We start from the raw sequence: 23,210 nt of genomic DNA, 5'->3' as shown, positions 1-23,210 counted from the left end.
CTTTCGTTTGTATTTTTCCTATGGATTTTTCAGTTCATTTTGGTAGCCTTAATACTTCAATAGGAGTTTTTATTTTAGGAGTGTTTCGGTAGACTAACGAAATATATACTTCTCCATTCTATGTAAAGCCTAAACTTTCATCTAATGATATTTATCTTCTTAGGAAAAAAAAAACAAAAGTTTCTGCCTCGTCGTCCTTTGAAGTGTGAAACTTAACCCACTCTTTATTTATTAACTGCTAGTAATCTTGAATTATTGCTTTTCAAAAAATAATATTAAAAATTGTGAGGTAAAAAAGGCTACCAAGTTTGATCCCAAACTTTTATAAGAAAACGAAAAGGAAAAGGGTTCTCACTTCATTTTGCGTTTTAACATAAAACTAAAAGGCATACCAAAAGATGACTAAATGAAACTACACAAAATACAAATGAGGACAACAAAATGTTACAAATGAATTGAATCACTAACACACAGTTAAGAAGAAGATAAAGAAAAAAAAGAAAAACCCCCATCTGTAATCATTACATTACAAGACAAACTATATACAGTATCATTATAATTAATCAAACAATTTTTGAAAATTTGGCACCCAAAAAAAAAAGAAAAAACAGAAGTTTCGATTGAAGAAATCTCCAAAACCAAAATAAAAAAACACAAAAGATGAAGATGTGGTTTACTTGTTAGACCACTGGAATTCTATCTCAAGATTTCTGGGACCACTTTTACTTTCAGGTAACAAACTGTATTCACCTGCAACTGCTCCCAGCATCACCACCCTGTCGATTTGGATCGTTACTTTTCCAAAGGAACTCTGCACAAAAACAAAACGCAAAGCCAAAGTTTACAGTTAAACCGGCAAAATTTAAAACTGTTATCTATGAATTAAGTTTACTGATATACCTTTCCCATTTTGCTCTTGTTCTTGCATGATATGTGGAGTTTTTGACCTTTGGGAGGGCTTTCAAATGACCATGAGAAACTCTCGTCCCACTCTGGGTTAGGACCTGTAGATATCACCTGAAAAAATCGAAAGATACAGTTGATTTCTAAGAATATTATAAATCACAGTGAATTGAAATAGGGGTGATGAGTCATTTGTTACCTTGGTTTGTCTAGGAGGATTGTTACCGAGTGTGATCTTGCAGAACACGCTCGGGTTACCAACGGATTGTTTCATGTTGTTACCGCGCTTGATAGTGACCACCAGCGTACCTGGCAAACACTGCAAGAGGAATTCAGCTTTCTCCTGGAACCGCGGTGGACCTGATTGGATTAGGTACTGAAGTAAGGGGATGGCGTCTGCAGCAGCAACTGACTGGGCCCTGGAAACTTCGGCCGGACAGGCTGACCAAGCTTGTCTGAGAAGAAACAACGCATCCAAGGCAGCTTCTTGAGTTGCCTCTGATCCTGTCTTCAGGGATGTAACTAAATGTGGTATACTTAGTGTTGCAGGCTCAGTGGCCCTTAGGCGTGGGAAGTTGTTAAACAAAGAGTTTAAAGCTTTTAGATACTCATCATTCACAGTTCCAGTGGCCCATAAGTCCTTCTCAATAGCAGCTGTAAATTAAAAGGAAGCAACATCTAAGATATAAGATAAATGATAAGAACCAGCAGATCAAATTGATAAAGAGGGTACTGAAACTTTTCTCACCAGTTATTGCTCGAACAGTCTCGCTAGATGCATACTCTTGGACGGTGTGATTAGAGAAAAGTATTTTTACGAACATTGCAGCCTGAACAGATGTTTCAGGATCACTGGAACTGATCAGATCCAAGACAACCTGCACACCACCTGCCTCGGCAACTGCTCTTTTGTTAGACCGGCTATACATGACAAGGTTTTGCAGGGCACATATAGCAACAACTTTCATTTCTTCAGTGGGTTGTTCTTCGAGGACATTAACTAAAGCACGGCAAGCAGAAGCTGCGTCAGTGCTTCTAGCGAGTGCTTCATTCTGGAAAAGATCACCGAGGGCCAAAGTTGCCAATAAACGCGCTTGCTGGGCTTGGGTCTGTGGATCCAAGAGGTACTGGGACAAGGGTAAGATTGCAGTCTTGGTGGCTTTTGAATCTCTTATCTTCACGTTGTTGAGAAGTACCTCAAGCAGTCTCGCTGCTGTGTCCTCACACTGATGAGACCTTAAAAGATCAAGAAGAGCTTCGATGGCACCGCTTTCAGCCATGGACTCTGCGCTGGTTCCATCATCACTTTCCAACACTAGAAGAGCGTTAAGTGCACCAACCACGGTGTTTTCAGAAGCAGAACGAAGCAGTCTTACAAGAACAGCGACAGGAACTTCCAGGTAAAATTCGGAGCTAAATTGCAAGATGATAACCAAAATTGATGCTGCAGACTCCCATAACACATTGGAAAGTGATGGATCTGCTTGCAGTATCACCTTTGACAGCTCACTCACACCCCTTTCTTTAGCTATTTCATTTGGCCAAGTTAGAGCAATGCTAACGAGAGCTTTCACAGCTCTTTGCTGTAATAAGTGTATGCCGGATCCCAGCACATGGATTAGAGGTCCGATCGCAAGTTGTGTTAATGGATCCTTCTGCAGATGCTCCTCGTAGAGAAGATGAGACAGAAGCTCAGCTGCCAACTGTTGTACTGCTGGGGATGGAGATTCCAGCAGCGGAATTAGCGGCTCAATCACTTGGTGCGGTGTAAGTGAATAATCAGCTCGGCATTGTGGATGTTCTAAGATATTGACCAAAACTTGCAGAGCACTGTGCTGTCCATCAGCTCCAAACTCCAACCTTGTCAGCAAATTGAAAAGTGGCTCCACCACTTTCGCAGCAGATTGTCCCTTGGCAATCGTAGCATTATTTGTGAGGATGCGAAGCAGTTCCGAAAACGCAGCACAAAGAAAATCTGGAGCTTCGTGGAGGATATCAAGTACGCAGTCGATAACTCCAGCTTTCACCATTTCCAGTTTACAAGCAGGCCTGTCCTTACCTAACTTTACTAGAGCCCTGGATATCGCCTCATGAAGCACATAGTTTTTACCATAGAGAAGGCCAACAAGAGGAACCACAGCACCATGAGCTGCAACTAGTTCAGCCAGTTGTTCATCATCGACAAGCTTATCCAGTGCACGTACAACTGAATGCTGAGCAGGGCTGAACTCAGTCATAAGAAGAGAGACAAGTGGCTCAACACAACGCGCTGCAGCAACTGTAGACCTAATCCTTGTATTTGCAAACAGAACATAACACAGCTCCGCAGCATCCCCCTTCAGTTCCATCGTATAGTTTGAAGAAAGGATCCTGCAGAGAACATCTACCGCATTCATCTCCACATCTGCAACTGCCAAAGCCCGTGATGGATTATCACTCAACAACCTAACAAGTGCAGCAATAGCAGCATGCTGCTCCCTCTCTGAACCAGTGTTGAGAATCTCTACCAATGGCTGAACAGCTTGTCTAGAAGACTCTGCATTTCTTATATGATCAGCGGTAAAGAGACTATCCAATGCCTTGGCAGCACTGTACCTAGCTCCTCTTCCACCTAGACGCAAAACTGCTACAAGTTGGCTGACGGCACCAAATGCTGAGTCATGCCTTCGAATTTCAGCACTGCTAAATAAGATGCCTAAAAGAACTGTTGCAGCTTCCTCTTGCTCGTCCTGAGGTCCAAGGGAAAGATATTTCGATAGGCCCTCAAGAGCACCTGACTCTACCATGACAATCATATTTTGTGGACAGTCTCCGGCAAGCTGAGTTAGAAGATTAAGTGCAAGAAGAGGAGCACCGGGGCGGTCTGGAATTGGTTTAAGAAGTTCAACTAGTAAGGGAATTGCTTTTCGAGAAGTAGCCCCAACTCTAATATCTTCAACTCGGAAAAGTCTTTCAAGGGCAACCTGGTCTGGGTACCGCACTAAATCGAACTCCTGCGATAGCTGCAGAAGTTCTTTTATGTCATCATCAGAACAACCAAGCAATGATATAAACCCAGCCGCAGCACCAGAGTTTGCAACAGATAGAAGAGTTCCCCGACTACCGTTACAGACAAGACTAGCTAGAGCTTGTGCTGCAAAATATCTGTCTGCGTATTCCTCTGACTTCACAAGATTTGAGAGCACTGGAACAGCCTTCATTGTTGCATGTGAGCGGGTGATTTCTCTGTCCTGGAAAAGTATGGCTAGTAATAATGCACAAACCCAAATGTTGGCGTCTTGTCCATTATCAGCCTGAAGTGTAAAAAAGGATTAGCAGCTAAAGCAATATAAAGGACAACCTAGCGTCCCAAAATGAGTTTAAACGTTAAATGCTATCACAGTGGGTTTTCTTTTATCAGTGCTTCTGATAAGCTGTGACCTCAAAGATTGTAATCTATAAGAGAGTTAAATACCTGGAGAAAACGGTTGCCTATCCTGTCAGTAATCAACTCGATGCCTTCTGACTCCAATATTACTGCTCTGCTCTTTTCATCATGACAAGAAAGAACCGAGAGCAACCAGATGGCTAAATTGTCACCAGAAATAACTGTTGCTCCCGTGGAACCCTCCCTATTTTCTGTTGCCTCTTCTTCTTCATCTTCTTCTTTTTCTTTGGGATGAATGCATATGCAGATTCTATCTTTCTCATCCTTTTCCTGATCTTGCACAGAAATCTGAGATGAATCTAGAATCCGCACAAGTGCTTGAACGAATTTGGCACACAATTGTGTCTCATTCAAATTTCCTATCATCTTCTCGTCGTTAACTTTGGCAGCACAAATAATAATAGCAGCTCCACCAATTTTTATTTTCGGGTCCCTGGTATTTATCACCCTTTTAGCTACAGATGACACGCAATCTCTGGCATTGTTGACCATGTTTCCCAAAACCATAGGCTGATCTCGGCAAAGTCTTGACAATACTTCAATAGCTTTGTCCTGTAGTGAAGGGTTGGCAACACTCACTATAGATGAGACTATTGGGGCCATACTGTTAGGAGATTCAGTCAAAACGACCCAAGCTGGTTTTACATTTCCATTACCTCCTGATCTTGAGAATATAGCAAGCGCATCTAGGGCTTCTGATATTGCGTCAGATCTTCCGTCGGCAGATTCAAGAAGAGACACTAAGGCAAGCACTGTTCCAGCACGGTTCACAGAATCTGTCAATGCAGAATCAATTCGGCGACGACTAAGCAGGCGGGCAATTGCAGCAGCAGCAAGTGTCTTTCCAGACACTGTGCCTTCACGTAGGATTCTAGTGGCTGACAAAATAATATCTTCGACAATGACCTTCTCTGACACTTCACTGTCCAATATAAGATTAGCCAAAGCGCACATTCCTTGCTCAGCAACTTCTAGAACGGAAGAATTGGCAAGAGAAACCAGAGTAGGCAATGCTTCTCTGGCAGAAATGGCCACATCCCGATTCTCCTTAATTGAAAGTAAAATTGCAGCCAGACAGCGGCAAGACTCAACAAGAATCTTCTCCGAATCCACATTCAGCAGTTTTATGGCAGACAAGAGAGTTTTGAGGGCTAGAGCGCTCTCACGCAAATCCTTTCTGATCTGAAAGATAGCTGCAAGAGCTGAGGCTGAATTTGCTTGAGTCTCTTCTTTTGCAGAGCTCATTAACTTGATCATGGTCTCAATAGCATCATTCGAAGCACTGCCATCACGTAACATGTCATTGAATGGGACCACAGAAAGCATACTCTTCAATGCATCCAAAACGTAAATTTTCGACTCAGGTAGATCACTGGTAAGCAAAGCAGTAAGCTGACTGATTGTTGCAGTATCTGATTTATGAATCAAATGATTCAATGTCTTGGCGGCTATTTCTTTACCGTTTGCACTACCATTCTTTAGTAGCCATAAGAGAGCAGGGACAGCATCAGCACTTTCAACACAAGCACGTATATCTTCACTATGATTGCACAAGTTCCTAAGGATGGTTGCAGAGTCTTCCCTGGCTTTGGCCGACCCAGTCTCTAGAATTTGAACAAGTGGAGGTATACCTCCAGCAGCAGTGATGGCCCACTTGCTTTCATCATTTTCGTTAGACAGAAGGCAAAGAAGTGCAACAGCACATTCTTGCTGCTGTTCGGACGACAGACCCAGAAGAGATATCAGCATTTGGATCCCTTCACGACCCTGTAAGGCAGGCCACAGGCTACCTTCCTGGTTACACAGCATCAGAAGAGCCTTTACAAGCTCATCTTGAACCTCATTCACCGCCATTGTTATTAGACCAACAAGCAAACGTTTTGCATCCGAGTTGGAAAGTTTGATAGAGAGTATGGAATTCCCATACAAACTTGCAAGTGCTTCAATTGTACGTTCTTGCACCAGGAATGGTAGACGAGGCTTGAACTGCTTTAGCAGAGTCTGCTCAACGACCAATGGATCAGAAGCTCTTGTAGTTTCTGCCTTGCCGTCATATATCATTAATGCTGAAGCTAACGCCCCAAGGGTGTCAGCAGTCTGAGCAGGTGAAGAGCAAGATTCAAGGCTCTGGCCAAGGCTTGATATGACATATGACAAACCACCGGAAATATTAGCAAGGGCACACATTGCATTTTCTTGTAGTGCTTGGGCATATTCACCTTGCATGAATTCTTTCGATGGAGCTATCGTTGCATTAATTAGAACAGGAATACCATTAGAATTAGCGATTTCTCGCTTTGCTTCCTTAGATTGAGCAGAAAGCGACTTGAGAGCAGCAGCTGCCTCCGCCCTCACTGGGGCTTCATTACCTGATCCTAATAACTTGAGAAGCTGTTTTGTAATGTCCGCAGTCAATACACTGGAACAAACGGAGGCGTCCTCCATCATCATACACGCAAGAAGGAAGCAGACATTAGATAGTGTGCTTGACTGCCCGCTTGCAAGCAGCTTAACAAGTACATCAACTCCCCCAGCTCGAATTGTCTCAGACCAAAATCCTTCTGTGGTGCTAGAAAGGTTCTTAAGTGCACCAGTTAACAAACCATCAACCTCTCCTTTCTTATTTCCACTGCGCAATTGGTCCCAGAGAACCGGTACAACTCCCTCAGTGGAAAATATTTTTGATCCAACATGGTCTTTCACACCACCTTCAGAAACAGCATAGATTGTCTTTGCTGCAGCGATCTGCCCTTCAACTGAACTGGATTTGAGAAGGCCAAGCAATGGGGGAATGCATCCCCCAAGTAACACTTTAACTCTAAGTTCGTTCTCCTTGCAGAGTGAACCCAAAACGGTTGCAGCTTGTATCTTCACTCCAAGTGATCCTGATCGTAGAAGAGAGACAAGTACTGGCACAGCTTGGGAGTGTGATCCGACAGCGCTGAATGCATTTTCACGCATTTCTATAAGGTCCAGTAACTGCTTCAGGCAGTATTCTCTTTCTTGTGCAGATGATGAACCTTGGCGCAGCTGCTCGATGCATTGGGCAACACTTGCTAATGTCCCGTCTGGATCTTCCATGCTGGTGGTGCGGTCTCTGCAAGTGATGAAAAAATGTTAGTTACAAAGTCGCTAATAGTTGTGCCTTTCTAATTAAAACGTCTCATCTGAAAAAAATGACATAAGAAACCAGTCCAGATAATATTGATATATATTAATCCACGATTGAGGTGCAACAAATACTGACAAGGCCTCGATTTTTTATCACACTGATTGGTAATCATATATGTGTTACCTCAAACTCATCTTTGTGGTTGAATGTGGAGTTGGGGGCTCTGAATCATGCATCTTCATATCCCCATTTCTCTCCTGCAATCAAGACCAGCCAACAAAAAAAATAAGTTAAAAGATCAAAAAAATTGCAAGACGTTTGCTCCTCTGGAATGGAAAGTGTCCTGCAAAAGACTATCAGGTTTTTGATGTAAAGAAGGAAACTTTATGACATTTCCACAGTAAACCAAAACAAGAAGAAATCAGTAAAGAGATACGCAGACACGTGAAATAACAAAACATAAAGATTACTCACAAGATACCATTCAAAGGAAGAAAAAAAAAAGTACCAGAGAATAATTAATCAACAATGGGATCAGCTCAAGTACAATTCAAAATCTGATTCAAACTCAAGGAACATATCTCAGCTTAATCAATCCTTCTAATACACCAGAAATGGAAATACCACTCTAGAATAACTCAGATCTAATTAATACTGCAGCTAAGCACTGTGATAAAATCGTATATATACTAATCAAGTTAATTACCGTCTCGCTTGGGGCAAGGCCATTCCCATTAGTGGAAGAAAATCTCCATCCAAGTGCACTTGTCATAATATCTTCTTTATTATTACACTTCACTTCAAGATTCACAAAATCAAAAGTAGACCCCAGAGACCTTGACCCTTCCCAGATCTACCAAAACCAGATCGTCAGAACATCAACGCCCCACTCCTGCAAACACAGAGATCAGACGAAGACAGAGCATAAAGATCCATATAAAGAAAGAATGACTCACTGAAGCAAAATGCAACTATCTAGTATCCAAAGATGACTCTACCTAACTGAATTATACTATAAGCAACTGAATATAAATAAAATAAAAAAACTCACACGATCCGAATCAATTCGAACTTAAAGCTAAATCAGGAAACTTTTTAATCAATATGAACTCAAAAAAGCAGGATTCAGATCGGGGGATGAAAGAATTCGAAATCGGAGATTTAAAGTCTCTCTCTCGGATCTCTCATTCAAATTGAAACACAAGAGATCCGATACCAAATCATGCAGATAGGTTGAGAAATTGAACTCACCTAAATGAGAGAATGCGAGAAGAAAGCAGAATCAGTTCTTCTGCATTTGTCTAGTTTCGTAGAAGAGAAGCGAAGAAGACGAGAGAGAGAGAGAGAGAGAGAGAGAGAGAGAGAGGTTTCTTCTTCGTCTGTAATTTTTTTGACTGAACAAAGAATAAAGCGGAGGAGAGAGAGAGAGAGAGAAGGGAGAGAGCTGTGTGTGGGCTGGTGAGAGAGAGAGTGTTGTGTGATTAGATTGGAGCCGGCTTTGTCCACCGACAAAGAAGTGGATTTAACTCAGCTGGCTTTTGTCGGCTTCAGCTCGGCTAGAAAACTAAACGAGTCGTGTACAGCGAATAATAATTGAATTTATTAAATACTTTTGTTAATCAAAATTAGTGACGAAATTGACTTAGCTGAATTTATTATAAACTTTTTTGCTCACCTCAACATATTTTTTTAAACATTTTTTCTTTGGTTAATAATTTTACAAATCACTTCTTTTTTTTTCTTTCACTAAAAAGATATTGATAAAAAGAAAAATACGTTAAAAAAAAACAAATTAAACAATAAAACTAACACAATAATCGATCTCTGACTTAAAAGATATTAGAATGAGAATTTGATGACACATTATTACTAGAAGATACTACCATTCACAACAATTAAGAAAAAGAATTTCTCATAATCTGATTTATAGATCGATTAAGATGATAACTCGAACATAAAATAAAATGTGATATTATTTGTAGATGATTGAAGTTTTTTTAATTTACGGTTACTAAATTTATATTGATTAATATATATATATATATATATATATATATTGATTAAGTTGGCTTCAAAGAAACCATCTAGTTCACTTGTATTGATTATTTGCTTAATTCAAACAAAACTTTTACATTTTATAATTAAAAGTCGACAAAATTGTTGGCTCAAGATGTCATTCCAAATTAATATTGTACAGTATATATGGAGTAGAAGACGTAGTCATTATTTATACTATAAAAAGAAAATTCCAAAAAAAAAAAACATTTTTGGCAGCATATTTGTTTATTCTGGATTTAAATATTTATTCTGATGAAGATATGAAAAGTATCTCTCTTACAAGATCAACTAGATATACAACCCAAGAATTAATAACATCGGATAAATCAATCTATTTTTTAAAGTAAAAGAAAAATAAGTAGATTTGCAGTAGTTGTTATTGGTCCTATATGTTGATTTGTTACCAAACTCGATTAAATAGTCCTTTACGATGGTAGTAAAGGTAACTACCACCAAATCGAATAAGGAAAACATTGTCAACTTGTTAATTATTTTCCCGTGGATAAAATTATAACTATCTTTTATTTGCGGCTTCCTTTGCATCTACATTATTTCCTTGATATGATACTTCATCTTGTCCAAAAAATGACAGCAATTTGGTTTTGTCCGAAAGTGAGAGAAGTCGATCGGGGGAACAAATTAAAGAAGATGGTAAAATAAATAACGTGGGAGAGCTTTACCACATGGCCTCATGGCTCATGATAAATCAAAGATTCTAAATTTTTAAGTATTATTTGTTTACCCTCGACGCATGTTTTGTTTCTATCGACAACTATGCCCATAAAAGCATATGATAAGCACAATTATGATAACCATATGATGCACATGTGCTCTTTCTTCCTAGCCAATTATGATCACAAGACCAGACTGGGGGAAAATAATATCATATTCTATGATCTTCTAAATTCTTATCACAATTTGATGCCACTAGTTTCTTGAACCGTATAAACCCACAAGAAAATAAGAAGGACAAAAAAAAAAAAAAAGACATTCTTTCAGTTGTGAGTTTTCTAATTATCTTTCTCGAAACTTGGCCATTAACACATACAATATTGTGCTCCTTGTTTTCCTCATCTTCTCAACGATGACTTTCAATAGTGGTGCAATTTGTAGGTACATTACACCTCGTCTCCATTGCTTATTTTGCTACTTCTTCACCCCTAATTACTAAACCAAGAATTTCTAAAGTGAGTTGAGATCTTTTTCCCTTTTCCATTTTTGCTTTTATTATAATTCATAAATTACCCTTTATAATTGTAATAAAACACTTTTCACGCATAATTTTAATGGCAACTGAAGTAATAATGATTGATTTTACATATTGTATATAATATGTACTTTTCTACATATATTAGATTTCAATAGCAGATGAAGTAAATAAATGATTGATTTGATATATAAATTAGGATCGAACCCTAAATTAATCCGAGTTTCTAAGAAAAGTTTTTCATTTTCTTAGAAACTTTTATGAGAACCTAAACTTGAACTTTTTAGTGTAAGTTTAATATGAAAAAAAAAGAGGTTATAACGGGTCATGTCTCAGCTCTTACCAAAGAATATAGCCTCTTCTTCCATCAAAAATCTCAACCTTCGGATGACATCTTGAAAATATTGATTTTTGAACATAAACTCTGATATAACTTGTGAGATCGTTTCTTGGGCACCAGCCAACAGAGTCAAGAAAAAAGTTCCAAAACGTGAACAAGATAAAGTTTTTACAATTTTGACAAATGACGATGTGGCTAATTCTATTATTCGTTGGAACTTGTTCTCAGTCTAACCAAAACTCACACAATCAAGCTCTATCTTTGTGTGTTTTTCCGTAGATCATATAAGCCCTCACTCATACGCAGAACTGTCACAAACTTTATGTAGATTTAAATCATGTTTAAAAGTTTTATTAAAGATATATTTACTATTGTAAAAAGATTTTTTTTTGTTTAGTATTATAGATCATACATTATATGCATGCTTTGTTAGATTTAATTTAATTAAGATCATAGATCAATCTTCTTTTTAATTCGGAATCATGTTTGAGTTCGATATTTTCCATTTGCACATGGAAAAAACGATATTGCACATATACATTACAATTAGGTCTAATACAAGTATACAACCATGAGATTTGATTGGTAACTCAAAACAATACAAAGAAAATTAATGAGTAGAAAAAAGTACATAAATCGTTAACAGTTAAAAGAGAGAGTTACATATAACGAAATCGGTACACCTTATACTGCTGAGATATAAGATTATCAGAGACAACCATTATTTCCTTCTTTATATATACATCTACATCTTTACTTTTAGCCGCAAATGCTCCTAACGACACGGAATAAGACATGGAAAGGAATTGTCGAGAGTGTTATTGAATTAGAAAACAAAACGCTAATCGTGTCTAGCTAACCAGGTTCCACTGATTCCCAAATTGACTATGTCTTAAACCGACTGAATTGACCACTCGTGTTTAGTTTGCCAAAACCAAAAACCGAGAAATTCATAAACGATTATTATTACAGAAATATCTTACATGTTGATCACTGGAATATACGAAAATATACAATTTTTTTAATACAAATTTGACACTAAAACAACACAAATTACTTAACTTAAAAGACTAGACACAAAAAGAGGACCACTTATATCACATCGCATCAAGTCACACACAAAGACACATAAAGTCAACTAAAAATAGAAGAAATATCTCACACTCGATTCATTCTTGTCTTTCTACAACTTCATAAGTCGACGACGGAGAAGACTTAACCGGAAATATTCTGTTACCGGCGGAAGAAACACCACCGCCTTCTCCACCATCTACCCCGCCATTTCTCCTCTTCTCTAACTTCTTTTTCATCATCTTCTCCTTCTGCTTCTTCTGCATGACTTGTAGATGTGCGTAGTTTGCTCCAATAGAAGACATTTTTTTTTGTTTATATATAAATTACGATAATTAAATTGATTATTATTAGGAGACCAAAGAGAGAGTGTGGTTAAAAGAATAATGAAGTGAAGGATGAGTTTGGTAATGATGAAGAGAAGTGTCGTAATTTATAGAGAAACGACTCATGCTTTATGACCGTTGGTTATGATTCCATTCTCATCATTATGCTTCTCCATGCTCCATTCTCTTTATCCCTTTCTTTATTTTCCTTTCTTTAATCGATTAGTTCTCTGACTTTGACCCAGCCCAATAAAAAAAATAGTTGGAAGAAATTTATGGCAATTATATTTTGGTGATAGATGAACCATTCAATTTTAATTGGTAATAATATGATTAGTATACTTATAATTTCAACAAATGTTATCAATAAAATTATATTTTACAGTCTAATAATCCAAATGCCGAAGAGAAGAAGACTCAATAAACTTTTAATTTTGATGAATATTCGCCAAACTGAAATCAATTGAAAAAACATATCACTGAAAAAAAAAACATATACCCATTGAATATAGATATTTTGTTTATTTTCTCCGTGTTATATATGTCAAGTTAAATATCTCAATTTGACGTTGAAAAAATGGCTTTTGAATCCTTAGTTATTATTAAACATCAGGAGACGGAAAACAAAATTATGCCTTTAAACTTCATAACCAATAAAAGGGAACATCAATACAAATTACAGTATTAAGCTACAAGTTGGTTTATCTTTCTGAAAAATATATGTTTACTCGTTCATGATAATGTAATTATTCCTGAGTGAGACAAACAATGCATCGAGTTTAAAAAGCAGATTAATTAGCATAGCTAAATGGAAAAATAAAATTTGTTCAAATATAATGAAACAAGTGGGTCAAAATAAACATGCATTAAAGTAATATCAAATTATAAAGGAAGTGTTATCTAAAAATGGTGGCCTTCGCTTTAAGGTCGGCTCTTAAGGCATTATGCATCCATATTATAATAATTTTTAATAATGATAAATTTGTGCACTGGTTTTAGCTAGTATGCTAATTAAAGTTGTCATCAATTTTTAGTTTAAAAATTACCGACCATTGAGTGTCCGAGTCCGCCCAACGCGATATGTATATGTGATCAGTCGTATGTGCCCAACTGTATTGTACATATATGATTTTAGTATATTACTATAGTTAAGTTTATCGAACTAATCTCTAATCTACTTGTGCTTTTCTCGTTTGGAATCACATTTTAATTTATATTATCACTCCATAGTCCATAGTAAAAAGGCGTGCTCAGAGAAAAGAGGAGTTATTTGCGAATCCATCAAGATCGTAGTCTAGGATTCTATTAAGATATCCCACATGCAGAGAATAGAGATTTGTGCGGCAATATATATAGTACATGGGTCTCTCCACACATTGCCAATTGGTTTTGAGTTGGATCCCATGTTTACTAATATGATATCAGAACCCATGGTAAATTTCTCTCGATTGTGGGTTTACCCGTGGATGTGCAGTCCCACAAACTTCACGCTTCAGATGTTCAGCCCTGAGCGTGTGGGAGGTGTATTAAGATATCCGACATCGAGAGAATAGAGGTGTATTAAGATATCCAACATGGGTCTCTCCACTCATTGCCAATTGGTTTTGAATTGGACCCCGTATTTACTAATATGGTATCAGAGCCCATGGTTAGGCCCAACAAGCAATTTCCCACAAAGAAATGGTTTCCACCTATGTGACCCATATAAGTGGCATGTCTTGTTGTATTTCCGCGATGTTGGGCTTGGGCTGTTTCCCGTTGGGCTGTTTTCCGTTGGACCGTTTCCCACACACATTTCGAGGAGGCCTATTAGAATCCCACATCGGTTGGGATATGTTCCTTGGGGTAATATATAAGGATCATGGACCACTCTACTCATTGCCAATTGGTTTTGGGTTGGATGTCCATGATTCCTAATAGATTCTTGTTTATGATTTTGCCAAGTTCTATGGCTATAAGATTTGTATAGGTTGTATGGTTCCACCACATGAGTGTTATGCTTTTATATAGCAAGTGAAACAAACACACAACATCGAGGCAACTTTAGAATTCACGATTTACTATAGACATTGAATGGTATATTTTCTGTTATTAAAGAGTTAAGGAGATTTAAAAAATCTATTTTAACAATAAAAACCAAGATTTAAAAAAACTAATATATAGAAGTCGTTCAAAACCATCAAGAGAAATGAATATTGTATGATAATTCTCCAAGGCATAGACAAAACTCCCAATGAAGCCGAAGTTTCGTTGTTGAGGACTTGGAATATGCAAAGAGCGGGATTGTGTTCACAAATCAATGTTAATCGTTATAATGATATCTTTAATCAATAATTTATTTATACAACTTTTATAGTCATCTCTAAAATCAACAATTGTGATGAAGTTGCATACTCTAGAACAGCAGTCTGATTATAACCTAAACTGTAATGTCTCATGAGTTGAGGAAGTAATAAGGACGAAGGTACAAGGGAGCTACTGATGTGCCACGTCAAATGTTTAGAAGGTGACATAAATCTGGGAAGCTGACTCGATACAAAGTTCTGATGACATAGATGTTACGGTGATACACTAAATATTAACTCACTTGGGTAATAAGAAGTTTAGTTCTTGTATGAATCTGTTTGAGTAATCTAGCTTGTACAATACTAGTAACTATATATACTATAAATATTAAAAATGCATTGTGTCAGTTCAATCAAAGCACAAAGGACAGAAACAAAAAGGTTTAAACTTTTAAGCTATATATACTACCACATGTATTTGTTGTCAAAAAAGCTATGCACCACATTTCATAAATGTTACTATAAAAAATTAGAGAAGAAGAATGATAGATAAGTCGGATAATACTTATTGGCCACTAATCTCCCACCATATCATACAAAGCTATACATTTTGACTTTTAATTTTATATATTCATTAAGTACTCTTAGAAAATTTCACCAAAACAGAAGTATTTGTATGCATGCATGTTTATTATCAAAAAAAAAAAAAAAAAAAAGAGGAAGAGAGTATATGTTGCATGCATGCATGTTTATGTGTAATCTATCTAAATGAGGTTACACATTCACAAAACTATGTATTCAAACACGCATATATAACATGTTTATATGATTAAGAAGTTGATATTCTATTTAAGTAAGTGTTAGTGCTAATGGTGCTGTTATACATATTGTTTAGAGAACTAGTATGAATGTATGATGGATTGACTTATTTATATATTGGTGCTTGTGTGGTTCCAGATTTATGGTGGTTTTTGTGTTTATATACAATATGTTGTTTTAATTTGTACACTCTTTATGTCGAAGTGCTAAGTATTAAAAGCGAGCACTCTGAATTTATTAACTTAATTGGTTCTATTCATTTAGCTTTGTCAAATCATTGCTTATCCCAAGAGAATAACTAATTAATTGTTTGTACGATTCAATTTGATATTTCAATATAACCTCCAAATCATGGTGGTTTAATGGTTGAAGGATGCATCGCATGTTGAAAGACTATAGTTCGAATCTTCCTACACTATCAATTCTAATCATAGTTGGTCATTGAGGTTTTTTTAAATGACAAAAATACATGATTTTCACAAGTTTCGATTAGCTTATCAATGATTATTTGAAACAAGAAAGAAATTAACAGTTCTCGTTTCTCCACTAAAACTCTAGCATATTGGGGTCGTGATATATGCTTTTGAGTTACGGCGGTCATATGCTTATGATTGTTTATTCATTTTTATAGTAAATCTATTGTTAAGTTTAAAAGTTTGTTCCTTGAAGAGTAGCTTACGTACGAAGAGTTTGGATCCAATTAAAAGAGAGTAGGGAGGGGACAATTTGTCCCTAGTTGACCCTAAAGGCCACACAAAACGAAACAACCAAACACCTCTACTGTCTTAATTATCTCTAGATTATTGTTGTATTAATAAATTCGCTAGAATATTGACATGCAAGAAGTGGAAAAAATGAAAGAAACAAAACAAAAGTCGAAAGAAATAATCATAAATAAAAAAAAATTAAAAATTCTTTCAACCAAGCAATTAAACAGATATTACTGATGATAAATGGAGTACATCATTTTACCATATTTTTTAAAATGTGATCGTTATTAAGTACCTTTCACTTTATAGTCACCCTCAAATTTGTTTCAGCGACTCTAATCCCTTTCATCAGCATCGCACTTTTTTTTTTTTTTTTTCTTCTAGATTTTGTGTCGCTACTGCTTGTCCAGTTATTCACAAAAGAACAAGGCCAAACTCTATTCATTTGAAATATTTTATGTTATTATCATTATGTTAATATACAATTTCACTGTTCATCTGATATATTATCATTTTTTTTATCATCTAATCCACTAGGTTTTATATTTACTAAAATTTTATGAGACAATCTTATAATAGTGAATAAGTTGTTGGAGAAAAAAAAAAGAACAATAAAATTGCTAGAAGATTGTTCACTTTTGAATTTAATAAAAAAAACAATGTTGAAAAAAGCGTATTTACTGGCTAAGCGGATACCAACATAATGAGTTTAGGTGATAAAATAAACAATAAACAATATAGTATAAACAATAGGATAGAATTTTATTTATTTATTTATATATAGTTTATGTAGTTGTGTTAGTAGGAAGAATATTTTTCGAACTGGTTAAGCAAATACATTTTTGTGCGTTTGTCATATACAAATTCTTTTTTTTCGAAGAATATTTTTGAACTACTATTTCCTCGTTTTTTTGATCAAAATGTGTTCGTTGATCTCTTCGAAGAACAACTCGATTGAGTTGTAGCTAGGCTTGAAATAACACACAAAACCGTCTGGTCTTCTTGAGATGGGACTTTTAGTATCTGTAACCTCCAAAGAGAATACCCAACGAATAGTGGAAAAAGCCATTCTATTTTCGATGGATGTGGTGGCTGTGAGAACCACGCAGGTCAGTATTGCTTTTAATGACCCTTTTGGCAAGGGTTAGAACATCGCTTTAAAGACGATTTCATAAAAAAAAGATTCCAAAATGCAAAACAATTCCTTTTATTATTAAAAACATCATTTTTATTAGTTATCAATCATTTTTATTAGTTAGCTTTTACTAAATTGAATACTGGTTTTGTAAGTTTTCTTTTCAGTACTATCTCTTACTAACTATTGTAATTTTTTTGATATAGTTTATCGTTATTTTCGTGCTAAATATTTGTTTTTTTAAACATTTATATCACAAAGAAAAAGGTCAAATTGTTAGTTATGAACTTATGAATAAGTTTCCAAACCCAAATCTTTAGACTAGAAAAATCCTAAAATTAAAATAAAGTAAAAAAGCCTATTTGGCTCTCTCTAGTAATAAAACTGAAAACTAATTCAACTATTTTAATACTCATGTTCCTTAGTAATCCAAATTTTAGAGGAAAAATAATTGTTGCAAAAAGATAGAAATTGTAAGATTTCTGTGCACTTTTAGTTTTTTTAATCGTCTGCAATTTAATAAATAAATGAAGGTCCGACATAAAGAAATCAAAGCAACAAAAACGATACATCCAAAAATTAACCAAGCAATGTTTTAGAATCAATTTTAGTATGTGTGGAACAATCTAGAATTTGGATTAATAAAGAGTATGAGAAATAAAATAGTTTTTAAGAAGTTATATTATAACAGTAGCTTTCAGTGGAGTAAATATTTTTACGGAAGTTTTCACTTTTTAATGGAGTACACACTACTTTTTGCCATGGAAATTTTTTGGATAATTTTGTTTGAACAGTCTTTTGAAGTGTAATTCACACTACTGACTACACAGACCTTTGTTTTTTTTTTCAAACGCATTACCCAAAAGAAAATACTACTAACAAATTATTGATATTTACCTATGTTGAAAAAAGAAACTCGTTAGAACAAACATTCACAACACAAGCTGAGTTCGTCAACATGAGAGGTTTCTGACTGAATGGAAGAGATCTCTGACTCTAATAAGTTCGAGTCTTTTCTTTGCTTACCAATACGAAAGATCTATTAGCTTTTAACATTCAGAAACAAACTCTGATTTCTCTCACCACTTAGTCAGATAGATTTCCCTCCGTGCAGTTGAAAAAATCTTCCATAGTTTCAATCACAAGCCATATTTATAGAAGGCCGAGTGTCTTCAGTTGCTGGACATGCTCAGACGGTAAAGCCGGTGGCGACCATTCTGACCCTACCATTTCCTCGTCTACATCCTCGACCACATACTCCTAGAAACACCAACCAAATAAAGAACAAACAATAAAAAACATTGACCGATACAAAACCAAAACGCTAAAGGAGACTGTAAAAGGTTAGCAAATTTCACCTTTGTTAGCATTCTTTTGGCTAGAATGTGGTAATGGCGCTGCCAAATGCGTTGTCCAACCATGGTTGCAACCAATACGCTATAGAATATACCGATAACTGTAAATAAACCGAGAATTACTAATGCCATTATGAAGAGTAATGGTAATCCGGCTTCTCCTGCACCTCCAAGGCAACCTCCACACTCACTAACTGCACTTGCACAGCCTTCAGTACAAGCAGTGCAATCCGCCCACATACAAATAGTTCCCGGTAGATGGCAGTCTGTGCATATCCTGCATTTTGATATTGTGTTTAATAAATGGGTAAAGTCAACTCGAGCTTTAATATTTTTTTGTTGTATTGTAGTCTAGCAGATAAAAGAAGAGAAGAAAAGGAGTTATCTACTTCCTATTCTTATTTCCCACTAGCTTTGGTGTAACAGGCTTCCTCTAGATTGTCTCACAATTTATAGTCTCTGATACTACTTATTCATACAGAAATCACCCAGGAGCCAGGTAAGGCAAAAGCCCACATATTCCGGTAAGCTATATCTTACGAAACTCTATCATGTGACCAAATGAGGAACACTTCTAAACAGGAGCATACCAATAACTTTGTTTCTTAAACAAGAAAAAACTGAAAATAAAAACAAAGGAAGAAGTATGGAGACTGTACCCAGGCTGACTTCAGCAGAGACACAATTCACGGCAAGGCTGTGCTAAATCATTGCGAACTCTTCGATCATAGCAGGTAATGAAGCATCCAGATAGACCCAGCAGAGCAAAGAATAATAAAGCTCCTGTACAAAACAAACATCATCGTGTAAATAAACTTTACACATGTAATTTTTGAGAATCGCTTGGCACAAATTTCTTTAGTAATTCTCATGAAGAGCTGCGTAAAATACAGAATTATGATTTCTAAATTCTAATACACTTACTAAGAAAATTATTCTTTAGTTCAAAAATCTACGAGGTCCATAATTCTAAATGTACATGTCTACGTTATCAACCCCTTAACTTGATCTAAGTCCAACGGATGACAAACCTTTCTTCACTTACTACTATGTAGGGGCAGAAAGGATATGAACGATGAGATAATCTGAGAGCAATTCCTAATATAGGAATCCCAGATTCTGATCGAAGCAAAACAGTAACTAGGACATATGTACAACAACAGACTAAGAGATCTTTATGAAGATACTATATTATCTAGAGGAGAAATTAGATATTGTAGTTTGGGATCATACCACACATGTAATAAAACGTGACCTCACTGTCAAAACCCCAAATATGACGTAGCCATGATTGCTGGTAACTATCGATGAAATAGACCATGTAGGCCAATGCAGCAATCACCTGTGAGAAAATGAGTCATTTAGAGAACATGAGTTAGATATATTACAAAATGAAAGGAAAAAAATACAGTAAGAAAAGAAAGCACAGATGGAAACTGAATACTTACAAGCTGAACAGCAAGAAATATGGATAAAATATCTCGGGTAACAAAGAAGCGAAACTTCAATGTACGCCATTTCCTATCTCCAGCACTATGAACTCTCAGATAATATGGAGCCTTGCAAGTTGTGCAGTGTGCAAACGCAAAACCTTCCTGCAGTAATAAGAGTTTACTGGGCGTTAACATCTCCTATTCATTATTGTACCCTGATACTGACTAAAACACCAACACTCTAATCATCAATCACTTTTACATCCAAAACCATCCTTCGTTAGCCTTCGAATGGTTTTCTTCTTCAACAAAAACAGAATTTTACATCAAGAGGGCAGTTCTTTTTCAGTTACCCTGACCATCCACCACTAATAAAAATTACACAGGTTGTCATATTAGATTGAAAATGGAAGGGGCTAACAACAAATACTAATAGTCAAAGAGTGAAAGCTAGCATTTACAGCTTTCAAGTAACACTAATGGCTGCCAAGCATGGATCCAAGTTGAACTACAACGTACGAAAAATAAAAGCACCTTAATAGCTCTCCAATGATCCAAGCAATCACGATGTACATACTTTGATGTTCCTTTGCATTTGCATGGCGCAATGAAATCCCTACCTGACCATAATCAATAAATGATCTTGAATCAACTCCTTTACAAGAGTTTTATCACTACAGACTAATCTAAATCACACCAGAACCATATACGATCTACCATCTGTATGAGTTTCTTAAGGTCAGTGATTCATGTCTAGTCGCACCAGTGATAAACCTAAAAAGGATTAAAATTTTAATCGAATTATATCATCCGAATCACAGAACTGAGGTTTGACATATCTAAGGGAACAATAAAGGTTCTAACTTATAAGATTCCAACAACCAACGAATCAGTAGGAAAAAAAGCAAAGCAAGCAACGAATCTAGCGGGGACGTTACCATCAGTTTCAAGGCAGATTCGACACTGAATCTGTTCACCAGGTCCAGCTTCGAGATCGATCTCGGAAGAAGGCTCCACGATCGGCGACGGCGGAACCAACGGCGACAATTCCACTTCGTCCGCCATTCAATTCCGAAATCTGGGTAAAACCCACGAACACCCAGAAAGAGAGATGAAAAAAAATCGAAACTTTAGTTGAGCTCTGATCTCGATTTCGTTAAACCCACGAACACACAGAACTGGTTGGTGTTTGTTGCCGTTAAACAAGTAGTATGTGAATTGACCCGTCACTCACCGGTTCTTCGCCGGCACACCTTTTGACCTTTTTGCCCTTATCCCTCCATAAAAATTAATGTTACAAAAAACGAAACATGTCTGAGCTCGTGTTCGAACCGGGGACCTCTAGTGTGTGAGACTAGCGTGATAACCGACTACACCACCCAGACTTGTTTGTTAGAGTTTTAAATTTATTTAATATATAGTAAATTAATCTAGTGTTCTCTGGTCCACCCTATTTTTCAGAGGGGGAGGAGCTTCTTCTAGTTTCTGAGTTTTTTTGTGGACACTGCCGTCAACGATGACGAAAGACAGAGAAGAACGTAAGAAGGAGAAGAAAGAGAAGAAGGAAAAAAAAGAGAAGAAAGAGAGGAAGGAGAAGAAGCGTCGCGAGGCTGAAGAGCTCGCCGTGAAAGAGAAGAAAATCTCGAAAAAGCATAAATGTAAATCCAAAGAGACAGAGAAACCCAAGAAGAAATCGAAGAGACACGAAGCCGAAGAGGAGGAGCAATATCCTAAGAAATCGAAGGAGAGCAAGAAGAAACACAAGAGATCGAGATCATCAGATGATTCCGAAGAAGAGCCAGAGACTCATCAAATCGTCGATACGACGACCGTTACGGTCCCGGTTGTTACAACAAACAACGAGTCGGATTCGGATTTTGAGTTGGATAAGGAAGACATCAAGCAACTTCTTGAGTCTTACTCTAAGGAAGAGCTTATTAACCTAATTTACAAAACCGCTGAGAAAGGTTCTAAATTGATCTCAGCAGTGTTTGAGTCGGCGGATAGAGATAGCTCTCAGCGTAACATATTCGTGCGTGGTCTTGGATGGGACACTACACATGAGAATCTCAAGGCGGCTTTTGAGGTTCACGGGGAGGTAGAGGAGTGTTCTGTGGTTATGGATAAGGATACGGGGAGAGCTAAAGGGTTTGGCTTTGTGTTGTTTAAGACGCGTAAAGGAGCTAGAGAGGCGTTGAGGAATCCGGAGAAGAGAATGTTTAATCGAACTGTGGTTTGTTGTGTAGCTAAGCCGTATAATGCTGGGAAGACGCGAGAACCAGTTGAATCTGTGAAGATTGATTTAACTCATACGGCTAATCAGAGTGAAGTGGCTTTGCCTGGGCTTGATTTGGCTCCTGGACATGTACATGGAATCGATAAGGGTCATCAGCACCAGCAGCAGCAGACTATGCCAATGTATGCTGGACACAACATGCCTTTTTACGGACATGCTCAGCCTCCTCCTGGTTTTAATCCCATGTATGGTGCAATGATGGGTAATCAAGGTGCAATGATGGCTAATCAGATGGTTGCTGGTTTACCCAACTATCATATGTTTGGCTCGGGTATGTTGAACCAGGGACCTATGGTGCCACCAAACCATATGGGAATGCCGGGGCAATATGTTGGTGATGGTAATGTTAATGGTGTTGGTGTTGGTGTTGGTGCTGGTGCCGGTGCTAGTTTTGATGGTGAACGTGCTTGGTATCTGAGATAAGAGAAACCAAGTCGTATGACCCTCTTCTCTGATATTTATGTGGTCTCTTTGATTAGATTTCAAGTTATAGATTAGGCTAACGACTAGTCCGGTATCTTCAACTTGATATTTTGGGAATTTCCGAGTTTTTTTTTTGTGTATCTTTATCTTCTATGCCTGCTCTTTCAAACTTAATTTTTTGGTTTCATCAATTCTGGTCTCTTTTTAAGGAGGTTTTATCCATATATGTCCCATTATTCTGAGGGAAATGTGCGTTTAAATGATGAATTCTCTTGCTCTTAAGTTTCCCATTGGTGTTCTGCTCTGTTCT

At 36.9% G+C, this 23,210-nt stretch overlaps 5 protein-coding genes and 1 non-coding gene across 6 annotated transcripts; 1 reads left to right on the top strand and 5 right to left on the bottom strand.

The window, feature by feature from the left end:
• Positions 1-399: 399 nt before the first annotated feature.
• LOC104753932 (protein CELLULOSE SYNTHASE INTERACTIVE 1) lies at positions 400-8,975 on the bottom strand. Its single transcript, XM_087493073.1, has 8 exons — positions 8,694-8,975; positions 8,149-8,334; positions 7,626-7,699; positions 4,358-7,427; positions 1,652-4,196; positions 1,103-1,557; positions 901-1,017; positions 400-811 (listed from the first exon to the last, which is right to left on the bottom strand). Exons 2-8 carry the CDS (start codon positions 8,212-8,214, stop codon positions 674-676), a joined length of 6,465 nt encoding a protein of 2,154 aa, XP_087349199.1. The 5' UTR covers positions 8,215-8,334; positions 8,694-8,975; the 3' UTR covers positions 400-673.
• Positions 8,976-11,996: 3,021 nt separating this feature from the next.
• LOC109129580 (uncharacterized) lies at positions 11,997-12,547 on the bottom strand. Its single transcript, XM_019237987.2, has one exon. It carries the CDS (start codon positions 12,421-12,423, stop codon positions 12,217-12,219), a length of 207 nt encoding a protein of 68 aa, XP_019093532.1. The 5' UTR covers positions 12,424-12,547; the 3' UTR covers positions 11,997-12,216.
• A 5,716-nt stretch (positions 12,548-18,263) lies between these two features.
• On the bottom strand, positions 18,264-21,509 carry LOC147925935 (uncharacterized). Its single transcript, XM_087493070.1, has 7 exons — positions 21,120-21,509; positions 20,716-20,801; positions 20,197-20,343; positions 19,982-20,090; positions 19,408-19,531; positions 18,752-19,025; positions 18,264-18,653 (listed from the first exon to the last, which is right to left on the bottom strand). The coding sequence occupies exons 1-5, from the start codon at positions 21,244-21,246 to the stop codon at positions 19,419-19,421; spliced, it is 582 nt and encodes a 193-aa protein (XP_087349196.1). The 5' UTR covers positions 21,247-21,509; the 3' UTR covers positions 18,264-18,653; positions 18,752-19,025; positions 19,408-19,418.
• Positions 18,546-18,988, bottom strand: LOC147925936 (uncharacterized). Its single transcript, XM_087492811.1, has 2 exons — positions 18,752-18,988; positions 18,546-18,653 (listed from the first exon to the last, which is right to left on the bottom strand). The coding sequence occupies exons 1-2, from the start codon at positions 18,986-18,988 to the stop codon at positions 18,546-18,548; spliced, it is 345 nt and encodes a 114-aa protein (XP_087348937.1).
• TRNAV-CAC (transfer RNA valine (anticodon CAC)) lies at positions 21,493-21,566 on the bottom strand. Its single transcript has one exon. It is a non-coding gene; the product is annotated as a tRNA-Val (tRNA).
• Positions 21,567-21,697: 131 nt separating this feature from the next.
• Positions 21,698-23,122, top strand: LOC147925933 (UBP1-associated proteins 1B-like). The gene has a single exon (XM_087493069.1). The coding sequence runs from the start codon at positions 21,698-21,700 to the stop codon at positions 22,898-22,900; it is 1,203 nt and encodes a 400-aa protein (XP_087349195.1). The 3' UTR covers positions 22,901-23,122.
• The last annotated feature ends 88 nt before the right edge of the window (positions 23,123-23,210 follow it).

This window comes from Camelina sativa, chromosome 16 (genome assembly GCF_030686135.1).
Source record: "Camelina sativa cultivar CO46 ecotype springtype chromosome 16, ASM3068613v1".
NCBI classification, from domain to species: Eukaryota; Viridiplantae; Streptophyta; class Magnoliopsida; order Brassicales; family Brassicaceae; genus Camelina; species Camelina sativa.
The sequence above is the reverse complement of the archived record's forward strand: the minus strand, read 5'-3'. Positions and strand labels throughout refer to the sequence as shown.